The 15,074-nt window shown below is 42.1% G+C and overlaps 1 protein-coding gene across 1 annotated transcript in view; it reads right to left on the minus strand.

The window, feature by feature from the left end:
- Positions 1–15,074, minus strand: part of LOC126176427 (esterase FE4-like) — a 100,182-nt gene that overhangs the window by 80,698 nt on the left and 4,410 nt on the right. The window contains exon 2 of the mRNA XM_049923584.1: positions 12,751–13,027. Coding sequence (XP_049779541.1) covers positions 12,751–13,027 — 277 coding nt within the window. The remainder of the gene's footprint in view (positions 1–12,750; positions 13,028–15,074) is intronic.

The following is a 15,074-nucleotide window of genomic DNA, read 5'->3' on the forward strand; positions in this document are numbered from 1 at the left end:
TGGGAATTTTGACATTGCCCTCGCAGTATATATTTTCTTTAATGTCGTTTGTTGTTAGCAATATTAGCTTATTCCCAAGAGTTAGCAGCTTTCACTCAGTTAATACTAGGCAGAAATCAAATCTGCATGTGGAATGCACTTCCTTGACTCTTGTGCAGAAAGGAGTGCAGTATTCTGCTGCATCCATTTTCAATAAGCTACCACAAGAACTCAAAAATCTTAGCAGTACCCCAAACACTTTTAAGTCTAAACTGAAGAGTTTCCTCACGGCTCACTCCATCTATTCTGTCGAGGAGCTCCCGGAAGAGCTAAAAAATTAAGCAAATTTCAGTGTTACATTGTTGATTTTCTTTATTTAAACTTACGACTTGTCGCCTGAATATGTTTGTTATATTTCATTTTAGCTCTTTCTACAATCGTGTTATAATTTTATGTATTGACTCGTTCCATGACCATGGAGACTTCTCCTTAATGTGGTCACACGGAACAATAAATAAATAAATCACAGTCCAGCACCAAATTTTTCAACGTCTCTAGTTCAATCAAGTACAAGAAAAATAAGAGTCCTGTTCCTTTAAATGGCTATCGTTTCATAAAATAAAATAAAATTTTCTAATGTAAGTAAGTTTACTGGAGACAGTATTTCTGTTTACCTTGACTGCCTCCTATATTTCCCAACGTAGATCGGCTCTGCCCAATTAGTAATGAAGGAACGTGATGTTTAATGCGGATTCTGGATTATAACGTCGTTCTCTTGAGGTTACCAGAGGTAAAGTAAATCTGTTTGTGCCTCTTAAAAGTAAATGCCTGGAATTTAGTGGTGCTCTCTCTTCCACTTCTGTATCAATATGCCTGACCTAAACGCCCACTTTATCATTACAGGCCCTGGGCAGTGCAACAACATACTGACAACAGTAATGTGCTGATACTGATAGCCCCATTGTTGGTTTTAGCTGATTTTGTAACCATTTAAATAAAACAACATGATCTTCCTGTGGGAGATATTTCGTCCCCATTTTCCTTGTGTGAAATTTGTCAGTAAGCGTTTTGCCTTCCAACCAGCGAAATGCGGCAGAGTACAGCCAGTATACGATTCACAAAACACGATTTAGTGCCATTAAGACGATTTCTTTAAACATTGTCGTAGCTGAAGGAATTTGGTTTCTTCTTAAATCGTCTTATGCGGCAACGTTCACAGATATCTCAAATAGGAAAAGCTCTTTATCCATGTACGAAGGTTTTGAGACAAACTTCCCACAGTTTGTGTCAGGTTGATCTTTTCGTCTGGTAGCACTGCATAAGTATTTTGTCTAAGAGGTATCACAAGTAGTGTTCCTGTAGCTGTGGGAATCATTGGTTGAAAACGAGTTTAACACCAGTGGGTACAGTACTGCTAAATATTCTAAATGATTATCAAACTAAGTCTGAGTTCATCCACAAACTGAGGCGTATTTATAATACTGTAGCTAGATTGAGTATCCTTGTCTTCCTTGAATGGGCATTCGAAGACATTTACACACGCTTATACATTACTATGAATACTTCGAACGCTGTAGCTATCGTTGCTCTCAAATCTAATTTTACTGGATCGGGGGATACAAAGAAACAATCAGACCCAGGGGTGTGGACAGAAACTAAAGGGCAGATGCGGGCACTGTGCAGATCTGCGCTTTTTCTTCTTCCGATCTATACAAATAATGTATACAAATCAGCGTATGCACCGCTTTCATAATGTTTCCCTCTTGTTTAGTCTTCCAATGATGAAGTGGATCCACACCCATGAGTCTGATTGTTTCTTTGTATCCTTCCATCTAATATGTTTGTGTGTTATTGCTCGGTGTTCAAAGAGCAATAAATTATGCCTGCTCCCACGAGGTATTAGAACACGGTCGCAAGAAGGCTAACGAATTATAATCAAAATACTCTAAGACGCCAATTTTTCCGTCGTCATGTTGTTAAGTCGGTAGAAATAATTGGATATTATTGCCTGCATCACCGGCATCCCATTGCCGTCTTCTCTTTCGTTTGTGTGTTGCGCTTATTGCAAGAAATATTTGTGTTTTGCTTGCTTCTGCGACGGTTTCAGCCCACTGAATGCGAGCAAGCTCACGAATAGACTGTCAATAGTTGGACTTACGTAATAATACACTTAAAATGTGTATTTTTGCATTATGTATCTCGATGAAAATGAGTAAATAGATTATATGCCTACCTGCTTATTACTCGCGCTTCTCGATGCTTTCCTCAGAAAATAAAAATAAAAATAAAGAGAAGGAGAGAAACAGAGAGAGAAAACAGAAACGTTTTTCAAATATCAGCTCGGTGACGCCATGTTCGTCTCGTGATGTAAAGCAAGGATAGTTGTACTAGCGATATGTATGGCTACAGGGGTCTTTCTTTTCTCTCTGCAAACAACCAGAACAGAATTCAGTAACAAAGAAGTAAGAAGACCTATGCAGTGCGACAATTAAACACTCAGTCTTTCTAGGTTATTTTGTTAATCCTTGATATTCGTGTGTAATGCAGTAAACATCTTTGATTACTGATTTTTTATTACTACCATTGTCATTGTTATTCGTCACCTCACAACAGATTTCCTATCACTCACTGCTGCCGATGCACGTTACGAGTGGATCAGGATGAATGGAATGTGGATGTTTCGTCACGGAGAATATACACATTTCTCTCGGCGTCTTATGTTCAGGGTAATATGAAAATCTCAGTAAGAGCAGACGACAACGGGATGCCGGTGATACAGGCAATAATATACAACTATTTCTGTCGACTTAACACCATGACGACAGACAAATTGGCGTCTCGGTGTATTTTGATTATAACTCGTTAGCCTTCTTGTGACCTCGCTCTAATACCTCGTATGAGAAGGCATAATACACTCCTGGAAATTGAAATAAGAACACCGTGAATTCATTGTCCCAGGAAGGGGAAACGTTATTGACACATTCCTGGGGTCAGATACATCACATGATCACACTGACAGAACCACAGGCACATAGACACAGGCAACAGAGCATGCACAATGTCGGCACTAGTACAGTGTATATCCACCTTTCGCAGCAATGCAGGCTGCTATTCTCCCATGGAGACGATCGTAGAGATGCTGGATGTAGTCCTGTGGAACGGCTTGCCATGCCATTTCCACCTGGCGCCTCAGTTGGACCAGCGTTCGTGCTGGACGTGCAGACCGCGTGAGACGACGCTTCATCCAGTCCCAAACATGCTCAATGGGGGACAGATCCGGAGATCTTGCTGGCCAGGGTAGTTGACTTACACCTTCTAGAGCACGTTGGGTGGCACGGGATACATGCGGACGTGCATTGTCCTGTTGGAACAGCAAGTTCCCTTGCCGGTCTAGGAATGGTAGAACGATGGGTTCGATGACGGTTTGGATGTACCGTGCACTATTCAGTGTCCCCTCGACGATCACCAGTGGTGTACGGCCAGTGTAGGAGATCGCTCCCCACACCATGATGCCGGGTGTTGGCCCTGTGTGCCTCGGTCGTATGCAGTTCTGATTGTGGCGCTCACCTGCACGGCTCCAAACACGCATACGACCATCATTGGCACCAAGGCAGAAGCGACTCTCATCGCTGAAGACGACACGTCTCCATTCGTCCCTCCATTCACGCCTGTCGCGACATCACTGGAGGCGGGCTGCACGATGTTGGGGCGTGAGCGGAAGACGGCCTAACGGTGTGCGGGACCGTAGCCCAGCTTCATGGAGACGGTTGCGAATGGTCCTCGCCGATACCCCAGGAGCAACAGTGTCCCTAATTTGCTGGGAAGTGGCGGTGCCGTCCCCTACGGCACTGCGTAGGATCCTACAGTCTTGGCGTGCATCCGTCCGTCGCTGCGGTCCGGTCCCAGGTCGACGGGCACGTGCACCTTCCGCGAATCACTGGCAACAACATCGATGTACTGTGGAGACCTCACGCCCCACGTGTTGAGCAATTCGGCGTTACGTCCACCCGGCCTCCCGCATGCCCACTATACGCCCTCGCTCAAAGTCCGTCAACTGCACATACGGTTCACGTCCACGCTGTCGCGGCATGCTACCAGTGTTAAAGACTGCGATGGAGCTCCGTATGCCACGGCAAACTGGCTGACACTGACGGCGGCGGTGCACAAATGCTGCGCAGCTAGCGCCATTCGACGGCCAACACCGCGGTTCCTGGTGTGTCCGCTGTGCCGTGCGTGTGATCATTGCTTGTACAGCCCTCTCGCAGTGTCCGGAGCAAGTATGGTGGGTCTGACACACCGGTGTCAATGTGTTCTTTTTTCCATTTCCAGGAGTGTATTTTGCATTTTGAACACCGAGCAGTAACACACAAAGATAGTAGATAGAAGGATACAAAGAAACAATCAGACTCATGGGTGTGGGTCCAGTCCATCATTAGAAGAATAAACAAGAGGGAAACATTACGAAAGAAACGAATACGCTGATTAGTATACATTATATGTATAGATCGGAAGATGAAAAAGAGCACATCTGCACTTTACTTTCTATCTTAATGGGCATGATTTTTTGTTTCTTCTCTTCTGAATTTTCAAATGAATTGATTATTACATGGCACAGAATAAGTAGTTAACTGTGTTTCTTACAGCTTCCATTCGCACCAACATTTTTCTACATTCTCGTTCATTTCATGAAATTCTAGCGGTATGATCACAAGACGGCACATAGATGCAATAGATTTCGAGGTGCATAGTATTTGTTACCTTACTTTTTGTGACAGGGGGGCAAAGTTTATTTCCAAAAACTTTCTATTGTACTGAAATAGTCTTTTGTCACAAAGTAACAAGGTAAGTGTTTTATTTGTATATATTTTGTGGGAAACTGTAATCGTTATGGAAGATTATACACCTGAATGTTTGACACAACTGGTAGGAGAAAACGCTGCATATTAACCAAACCACACGCCTCCTCTCCGTATCCTGCTATGACATGAGCATGGGATTCTCCTCACATACCGCTACAGAGCTGTTCCTAGCACAGCTGAGAATTGGCAACACCGTCACAAACATTTGGCAACACTGTGACAGTGCAATCACTTCCACGTATGGTACTGAATTGACTCGCTAAATTCGCTTGATATTCCCTTTCCATTTGAATGACTGGTGCTATATAATCCTCATGTAAACTAAGACACTGAAATTGAAAATTCAATTTTTTGGCTAAAGAAATGCTGTTCCTCATATAAGTGACAAATTTTATTATCTTTCACGATGTGTTATGAGGCTGAGCGACCAATACCATGATGAGAGTGGAGTACTTGCTGCAGTGTGTCCGTAGCCCCGTGGTACCGCCTGTGTCGCGTGTCGCAACGGCTCAATGAATCGTCAGTTCTAACCGTGGTAGGAGCCAGCGTGTGCGAACTTTTTTTCTGATTTATTTTATGGAGCTACGAATTTCCTGAAAAAATTATGTAACGAAATCGGAAGAAAAACCTTTACACTTCAAGTCCTCTTGGTAGCTCGACCCAGTAAGTTGTGTTAGTGGTCATAGATCTTGGCTTTCTGACTGTCAAGCTGCTTCACAATACATGCGTCTCTGAAGAAATTCGAATCGACCGTCAACGATACGAATTTGAATCTTGTTCTTCATATAAGACTCACATGGCAGGGTGATAAGTATGAATGGAATGAACCTCTTGATTACTGTAAGGCCTCTATGCTAAATTTCCACAGTAGCAGTTAGGAAGTCTCTGCAGACATTTACTAACAGTGGTTCTAGCGACTTACTTTTTCTCTGGGTAGCTTCAAATATGGGCAATTTTGTGACCTTAAATCCAATTGAATATTTTAAATATCACTTCTGAACAGCGTTCACTTCTCCATTAATTAATATATAGACCTCAAATCAAACTATATGCCTGAGTAGCTATGTAGCAGGTTTGAAAGGTATTGACACTATGTTTTGCATCCATTTACCAGAGGGAATCAAAGAAAGGAACCAAACACATTACACTGCATTTACTCTCTGGGCCTTGACTAAGACATATGAATCCATGAAAAAAATATATTGTTTGAAGAATCTCTTGTGAAAGGAAAAAGAACAGGATATGACACTTTAATTATAGCGCACTGGATCACAATGAAATTAAATCTGTGCCACATTGATGTATTGCATACTAGTGTAATCAAATACTCACCAAATAAAAACGGTTTTGTGCCACCGTTGCAATAGAGTGTGAAACACAGATCGTAGACAGATTTTATGGGTCACCACTCAACAACGTTAAAGCGTGTTACACCGTCGAGAGTGAGGAATGGACAGACCTTCACATCATGCGCTTCATCTTTAAATGCATGAATACTTTGTTCCTTCTGAATGGAGGTATATCACACGTCTTTCGTGGTTAGTTAACAGGGACGAAAGAGTCTTTAAAGCAGTCCGGTTTATTACAAAAACTATAGCCTTTTTTTTAAAAAAAGCGTAGATTTGGTTACTGATATTGGCGAACATTTCTGTAATTGGTGCCTCTTCATGACTAGTCAGCAATATGATATGATTAGATTAGATTAGATTAATACTTGTTCCATAGATCATGAATACGACATTTCGTAATGATGTAGAACGTGTCATTTTAATGAAAGATTTCCTTACATACCATGAATCAGTTTCTTTGCAACAATTAATTACTCACTCGGTCTCATTCTCTTTTTATTTTTATCTCTCTCCCACACTCTCTCTCTCTTTTCTCTCTCTCTCTCTCTCTCTCTCTCTCTCTCTCTCTCTCTCTCTCTCACACACACACACACACACACACACACACACACACACACACAGTCTTATTTTATTTTTATTTGTTTGTTGTGCTCGACTATCGGCGAGGCACGAAAACGTTCGTCAATGATTTTCTTAGTTTTGAGTACACTTACGATAGATATATAAAAACTGATTTATGAAGCTTAGTTTGCAGTCAGTTCTGAGTATTATTAGTAACTAGGCTCCAGTCCCTAAACCCAGTTACAGAAATGTGAATCAGACGGATTAAGTATTCCAGGCCGTAGCAGCCGCGTCTTTGTGTCGTCAGGTATGGTCACTTCCCAGCCCAGTGTAGGATCACATCGGTTCGTCTTCTTCCTGCTGGTAATGTAACTGAGATTTGGCAACAAGGCAAGGTATATTTGGCAACTCTGTGATCGACGAGTTACTTCCTGGTGTGCACGGAATTAACCCTCAACGTTCGCTTGATTTTTCCTGTCATTTCCTTTGAATAATCTGAGTTAATGTCAACGCTTGAGCTGTAACTAAAGATTGTAAATTTACGGTTTTCAGCCCAGGAAAGTCGTTGCACGTGAAAATCACATCTAATCTCGTCCGTTAAACAGCAGTTTACGAGTTCTAGCCCCTACTGGTCTCGTAAGAGGAGATCTAGACGCCTGAGTTTTCCGTAGCTCTGTGGAAACGTGCTGACCTGAAAGACAGCGTCTGTTATGGTTTGCGGTTCCAGTCTTGCTGACTGTAACGTTTTTATCTCTTCTGTGAATGAGCTACAAGCAGTCAGATCACACATCGATAAGGAAATCGCAAGAAAATACTTTCGGCTCATAGTGCAATGGTGAAAAACTTACAATGCTGCACAACAGGTAACGCCTCTTTCCGCTGCTGACAAACAAATTTTGGGTTTCTAGGAATACATAACTTTATTCATGAAATGCCACATTTGCATATCACTTGAGTATGACACAGCATACCAATCAAACACAGACCCAATCGAAATCTTAGTGATTAGTATTTTACAAATTCGTGCCGATAGAGGCACGCTTGTGGACAGGCACTCAGTTTTATTGAAACAGACTTTCGTCGTAAGGTTATCGTGGGAAGTTTTATTTCATTTCTTATAATAGAATGCACAATTTTCGTACGGTTTCTTTTAGTGTTGTTAAAACGTTAGTTAACATGAGAGAGGAATTAATCATCGACGATATATGCTAATTCTCTGACATTATATATAACAGTCTAACAATGCACATGCAGTTTATTGATTACATGCTTGTAGAAAACTTGTTCTGAGTTAAAGCAGTCAAACAAGATTTTATGAAGAATAAAATGCCACTGCCACACGACAGCTAATTTAGAAAATTCTTTTGTGACGTATTTTGGCACTATGTGCTCTCCCCATACATAATACAAAGTTTCGAGATGCATCTGCAGCCTGGCCATCTATTAAACCTGAAAAGAACAAAATGTCGCACAACATGTGACTATTTTGGGTTGAGAAGTGAAGGGAATTATGTTCAAAGTTCCATTAGATCGATAACTTCCGCAGACAGCAGTATGGCGTTTTAAAAAATGTAGCAGTGAGTGTACCCAAACTCGCGACGTCTTATCAACAGTGCGTGTCGCTTATAGTTACGCTACTAGCTGACACGTAGCTACAACACCTCCAGAACTCAACAACAATTCCTCCAGAACTTGCGCATTGCACAGTGCTGTGAGATAATGCATATAGCCGCATCTAGACTTCTGAGAGACAGACAGTTACAGCGTTTCTTTTGCACTGCGCGACATTTTTAACAAACAGATAGCGCAATAGAGTATCTCAAGTCGAAAGGAACACTTCCTGTTTAAATTTCTGCATCCTACACTGTTGACAGTTATGTGTAGGTGTCAGTTACGTGATTTTATTTCGGTGATTACAAAATAGAGTCGAATGTATGCACTGGGTAGCTGAGGCAGCTAGTTCATGGCGATTCGGTCAACCAAGTAAATGAATGTACTGAACGTGCTGCAAACTACTACACGGAGTCTGTGTGTCAGAATTCTCATCCAGTGTGGCGCAACATTATTACGATAGAAAAATGAGAGATAGGGAAGAGAATTTGGTGGTCTCTTGTATTGATGCTAGGTTCATATACTTATGGTCTGGGTTCGATTTCAACTTCTGCTGAGGATTTTGGACAAGGGGAGACAGATTCTGTTCTCCTTTGGCTACGCCAAGTGAAGAAGGTGTAATGGCATTGTGGTCTGACATTCATGTTAAACATGATATTCCTTCTCTACCAAATAGACGTTAGATTGAACCACAAAAATGTCAGGTGTCGCGACAAGTAGAAACTCAATCAACAGTAACCTTTCTTATATTAGTTATTTATTTCTAGTGACGAAACAAACGCTATGTAGGGTCACAGAACACGTAATCCATCTTTTATTTGAGATTCTGTATGTCGATAAAATTGGTTCTGATCTGGGAATGCAACTCAGGCCGCCCTTAACGCGGTATTTGATCCCTTCGTGACGATACAGCTCGACTGAAATTTGTTGTTTGTTCAAAACCGCAGATTCCTCAACATCTCCACAGATTGCGCGTGAAAGGGTTCGAATCCTGGCCCGGCACTAAAAATTTCATTATGTATTATCAAGCTCTAGCATGAGAACACCTATCTGCTGGTGGATGATAATTTTGATTTTTAATGTATTTTCATTCGTTGTCAACACTAACGGTGTTTGATGTATTTGAGTCCTAGTGAGACACAGAACTGTTTGCGAAATCATTGTAAATTCAAGGATGTTATCCCGAGCTGCTGGTGGACAAAAATTCGGTAGCTGAAGTGTCTTTGTGTGCAGTCAACAATGATATGTGTGGGGCTCGATTCCCAGTCAGCACTGAACTCTTCGTCTTATTATTGCTAGTTCAAACGTGCTCACATGTCGCTGCTGGTGTAACAAACCCATTTTTAAGGTTCATTTTCACTAGAATATAACAGCGATAGGTGCCAAGTTGGAGTCCTGGGAAAGAAAAAATTAATGCTTCGTCTCATCATTTCAATTAAAACATCTAGCTACTGCCGAAAAAATCCGATATATCACAGTTGATTGTGCTTCGTGCTTCCAGTTAGGTTCTGGGTTCGAATCCCTGTCCAACACAAAGCTTTACCTTACGGCATTTGAAGTAAGTTACTTGTGAAGAAGCAATATTTAACATCTCTCGTAGCTCGTTAACAAGGACAATAGATGCTGGGTAGGAATTCGTGTCCGTTAATAATGTTTACGTTATGTAATTTAAAGTTGATATTTGCTAACTGATACTGTCTAAAATCGAGGTATATCACTCTCTGTATGCCTAGTCAGGAATGACTGTTAGTTTCTGTCTGTCACGAAGTCTTTGCTTAGCCTGCATGACCTGGGTTTGAATTCATATGCAGAACGAGACGGTTCGTCGTGTCATTTGAAGTTCACACATATTCTCAACTAGCTGCTCGTGATTAACTTAAATTTTTAATGTCGTTTTGTGTTAAATAATAAGTAAGGTATGTTATTTTGAAGAGGAAATCATGAGTACGACGAACTTACTACGTGAATTACCTATCTGACGTAATAATGAGAGTGGTAACATTTCATGTAAATCATTTATTGAAATAGATGTGAGCTTACAAGCCTGAAGAACCGTCTTATCTGTGATAAAATGTTACCTGATATTTGTAGTACCTTGGTATTACTTTACATCTTGAGTTATTGCGATACAGAGCAGTGTTTTCTAGTGGTGACTTGTTGGAACCATTTTCAATAGTCAAACGACTGTATCGAGGGGCTCTTAGAGGACCTGGTAGACAGCTGCGCTATGTGGGTTGCATTCGAATCAGGCGAAATATAATTCAGGTCGTTCGGATACTTTTCAGCACGACTGTACGAGTATGGAGACAACCTCATGAATCCATGTCCCCGGATGTCAGCAGGGGCTGTTCAGGATGATGGAGGCTCACTAATTGTGTGGTCGTGTGCAGTTGGAGTGATATGGGACCCCTGATACGTCTAGATAAGACTGACAGGTGACAAGTACGTAAGCATCCACGACTGTACATGCCCATCCACTCAATACAATTTGAAACAAGACTCGTCCGACCAGGCAACTTGTTTCTAGTGATCAACAGTTCAATGTCGGTGCTGACCGGCCTAGGCGAGGCATAAAGTTTTGTGTCGTGCAGTGATCAAGGGTACATGAGTGGACCTTCCGCTTCGAAAGCCCATATCAATGACGTTTCGTTGAATGGTTCGCACTCTGACACTTTTTGATGCCCCAGCAATGAAATCTGCTGCAATGGTTGCACTTCTGTCCCATTGAACGGTTCCCTTCAGTCGTCGTTGGTCCCGTTCTTGCAGGATATTTCTCCGGCCGCAGCGATGTCGGAGATTTGATGTTTTAGCGGATTCCTGATATACACGATTTCAATGCTACCTCGGAGGTGCTGTGTCCCTTCGCTCGTGCGCGAACTATAACACTGCGTTTAAACTCACTTAAATCCTTATAATTTGCCATTGTAGCAGCAGTAACCGATATAACTATTGCGCCAGACACTTTTTGTCTTGTTGCCGACGGCAGCGCCGTATTCTTCCTGTTTACATTTCTCTGTATTTTAATCCACGTGTCTATACCAGTTTTTTTGGCGATGTAGTGTATTGTCGCACAATTTATAGCTATACCTTAAAGGATAGCCAGCATCACGGTAAGATCCAAGAGATATTGTTTCACATTCTGTTGCATGCCGTCACATTACATCAGATCATCACCCCGTTACACCTATATGATTCTATACGCATTCTTTAAGAGCGGATATCTAACTGAACGTCCTGCAAGTTTTGTAACTCGCTAGCAGTTCGCCATCGATCTTCTTGGTGCGAACCTTTGTGATCACTGTGGCTCGCCATTTTTTATTTGGTTTAGTGGTTTCTTTTGTATATTTATTGAACGTAGAAGATGTCCACGTTGTGTAGTGTGATGCATACATCCCATAGAAGATAGATCTCTGCATCTCTCATATACTCGTTTTCTATCGCCCTCCTGGTGCAGCATGATGAGTCATCAGCAGCTAACATTTTTACTATCATAATTGTTTACACTGCACCTTCAGATGGGCATTACTGAAGACTAAACTTGCGACCTCGTAATCAAGGGGTTTCTTGTTAGTCAGATCCAGCTACACTATTTGTAGTAGAAGCCAGAACAGTAAACCGAAGTTTAGAGTCAACTGAGTATTGAGATATGACTATCATTCTGTTTTGTGTCAAAAGTGGTAAGCTGCAGTGTTCAACGATGTAATATATACGAGTACGTAGTCATTTTTGTGGACATGGACTGCTTCAAAGTTAAGTATTTTATATTGTTCAAACTTTAATAAAGTGATTTAATATTTTGTGTGTGCTGCTGCCCTATCTCCTGCAGAAGTATATCACGTTTGATATGACCTACTACAGTGCCACCGCGAATGTCTCCAGCGTTTCTTCGTCCGGCACTACACTTTAGTGCGGCTCCTTCCGCTGACTGCACGCGATTTCTTACACCCACCTTCTGCAGTGCTCGAAGGTCCCAGTCTGTCAGGACGTGAGCTCTGCCTGGCGCTGACGTAACTGTGGTCGTTTTTTCCCATTTCCATTTCACGATGACTTGCCTTGGACAGCGTCCAAGGGTTGAAACGTCCTTGATGCCTTTGCCACACAGATGGCACCCAGTGACTAGTCCACATCAGTGAGCTCTCCTAGCTGACCAAATCTGCTGTTAATCTTTCACTAACGAGAACAAAACACACTCTGTCTGCTTCTGTAGTGCGAGTCCGCCTCTTCTGATATGTGGCGGTCACTTCTGCATTACATAGGGGTGTACAGATAGTTTTGGTCAGGTAGTATGAAGATACAGTGTGTCACGATCTGGTTGCAGACGATATTTGTGTATCGTTTGGACTGAGAAAAGGCATTAAAAATGTGACCTCCATCAGGATAACAGTACATACCTAAAGCTCCCAGCCGGTAGTTTATGGTGACGAGTATGACACCGTAGGAGACGAGGAAGTCTGGCCCGTACTCACGATCCGAGCCACCACCACGTACGAACCCCCCGCCATGCACCCAGAACATGACGGGCAGCTTGGCGCCCTCTTCTGGTACCCCCGGCACGTACACGTTCAGGTAGAGGCAGTCTTCCGAGCCGCTGCCGTCCTCTTGGACGCAGTCGCTGCCGTACTCTGTGGCGTTCCGCACTCCATCCCAGCCTGCTGCTGGCTGCGGGGCCTGAGACAGAGAAAAAAATCGTTCCGTGATAAACGATTGTACTAGGCGATTTATGGAACCTCCACTAACTATCTTCTTAGCGAAAGTCCCTAAAATAGGAAGAACTCTGAATATTTTGTGGAAATGCATCAGATTATAATGATTACTTCAACAAATATGTCTTCGTGGTTTTGATATAAAATCATTAGCGTGCTATTACATTATATGAAATTAAAGTCAGTATCATATTAAGCTTTATTTTCCAAGCAACCATAACGCAAAAAATACGTTTAGATTGACGAAAGACCGACCAAAGCCACTGCAGATTGTAGTAGTATACGAAATTAGGGGCCAGTATGATGTAGCAGAGATTTCGTGCAGTTAAAGGACGTTTAGAACAGCATGAACAACTTGTACGCCTGAATATCGCAACACTCAGCCGTAAATGAAGTTATGGGCTTTGTTATTTTCGAATTTCGGTAAGAGCATCGTATCAGTGGAAAGAGAAACTATAGCGCTAGAAGAGACTGTTAAACACACAAACTGTTTTAATTGTGGCGACGTACTTTGGTTCCCTGCGTCTTGGCTGACTGTCCTCAGCGCTACGAGGACACACGCTACGCCCTCCTGCCTGTCTTCCACCGATAAACTCTTCAGCCTATCAGAGCAACGTTACTGAATAGGCCTGATGAACATTCGTGGCGATAAGCGTGGAAATACTCTCCTGAAATATACGAAAGCTCGACAGTGCGCCACAGCTTGCAGCCTGTTCCCGGAAGAAAGACTCAGCCGGAGGGCAAAAACGCCGGTCCCGAAGATTCTGGATATGAGGATCCCGTACCAATGCCCAAGAACTTTGGCCATCATCTGATGTACTGCTTGTACTCCATTATCTAACATTAGATACCTCGTATTAGTAATTCAAGCGACAGAGATAAAAATATAGAAATTTGATGGATGAAACCTTACGGAATACAGAAATAACGGCTCTTCATCACACAAATGAAAAGAGAGAGATATTTTCCCACTCTTATCTGTCGACTAAGCTGTTGATTCAGTTGCACTGGCTGACTGCTCCGTCGGTTCTTGGCAGAATATTTTAAAATACATTATAAATGAAACAAACGACAATGGTGTAAAATTTATTACAAATATTGTACAACCATTCTTATCAATACCGTAGAAAATTACACCAGTGTTGTGTGTGTTTCATTCATAAAGTATTAATTCAATATTAGAAATGACTGACTCGTTTATATCAGATAATTTTCGCCTTATTCGTTCAAATGGTTCAAATGGCTCTGAGCACTATAGGACTTAACATCTGAGGTCATCAGTCCCCTAGACTTTGAGCTACTTAAACCTAACTAATCTAAGGACAGCACACACATCCATGCCCGAGGCAGGATTCGAACCTGCGACAGTAGCAGCATCGCGGTTCCCTACTGAAGCGCTAAGAACCGCTCGGCTACTACGGCCGGCTGCCTTATTCGTAACCCCTTATTTGTACATCAATAACTCCTAATAAGGAAATAGTAAAACGCTGCATTAAAAATTTCGTTGAAAGAAATATTGAACGAAGGAAGTTCGGCATATGAAACATTTTCGAGAATGTCATACCAGGATATAATCACGAGAAACTCTCTATATAGGTAGTTGTTCAACATCTTGTCGACGTCGACGTCGAGGTTTTTTGGAACAGAGCACAAGTTTATGTTGAGGATGGGCGACAAAGAAACTGGTACCGCCTTCCGAAGAAGCATCCCAGTATTCCCCAGAATTTAGGATAGCACGGGAAATCTCAATCTGAATGGCCAGACGGGGGTTTGAAACGCCGTTCTCCAGAATACGAGTCCAGTGTTTTACCCGTGCGCCGTCGCATTCTGTACTGAGAAGAAGGCATCTCGAGTAGTTTTACCTGTGCTGTACGATGTTTTCGAGGTAAAAGTAAATGCTCTCCAAGTTCAGCATTGGAATTTTTGTCACAGTATATCCATTCAATATCGCTAACTCCGACTAGTCCTCAACGTGGAAGTAGTAAGTGATACAAAAAGTCAAAATTTCGTTT

The sequence above is a fragment of the Schistocerca cancellata genome, chromosome 3, assembly GCF_023864275.1.
Source record: "Schistocerca cancellata isolate TAMUIC-IGC-003103 chromosome 3, iqSchCanc2.1, whole genome shotgun sequence".
Lineage (NCBI taxonomy): Eukaryota > Metazoa > Arthropoda > Insecta > Orthoptera > Acrididae > Schistocerca > Schistocerca cancellata.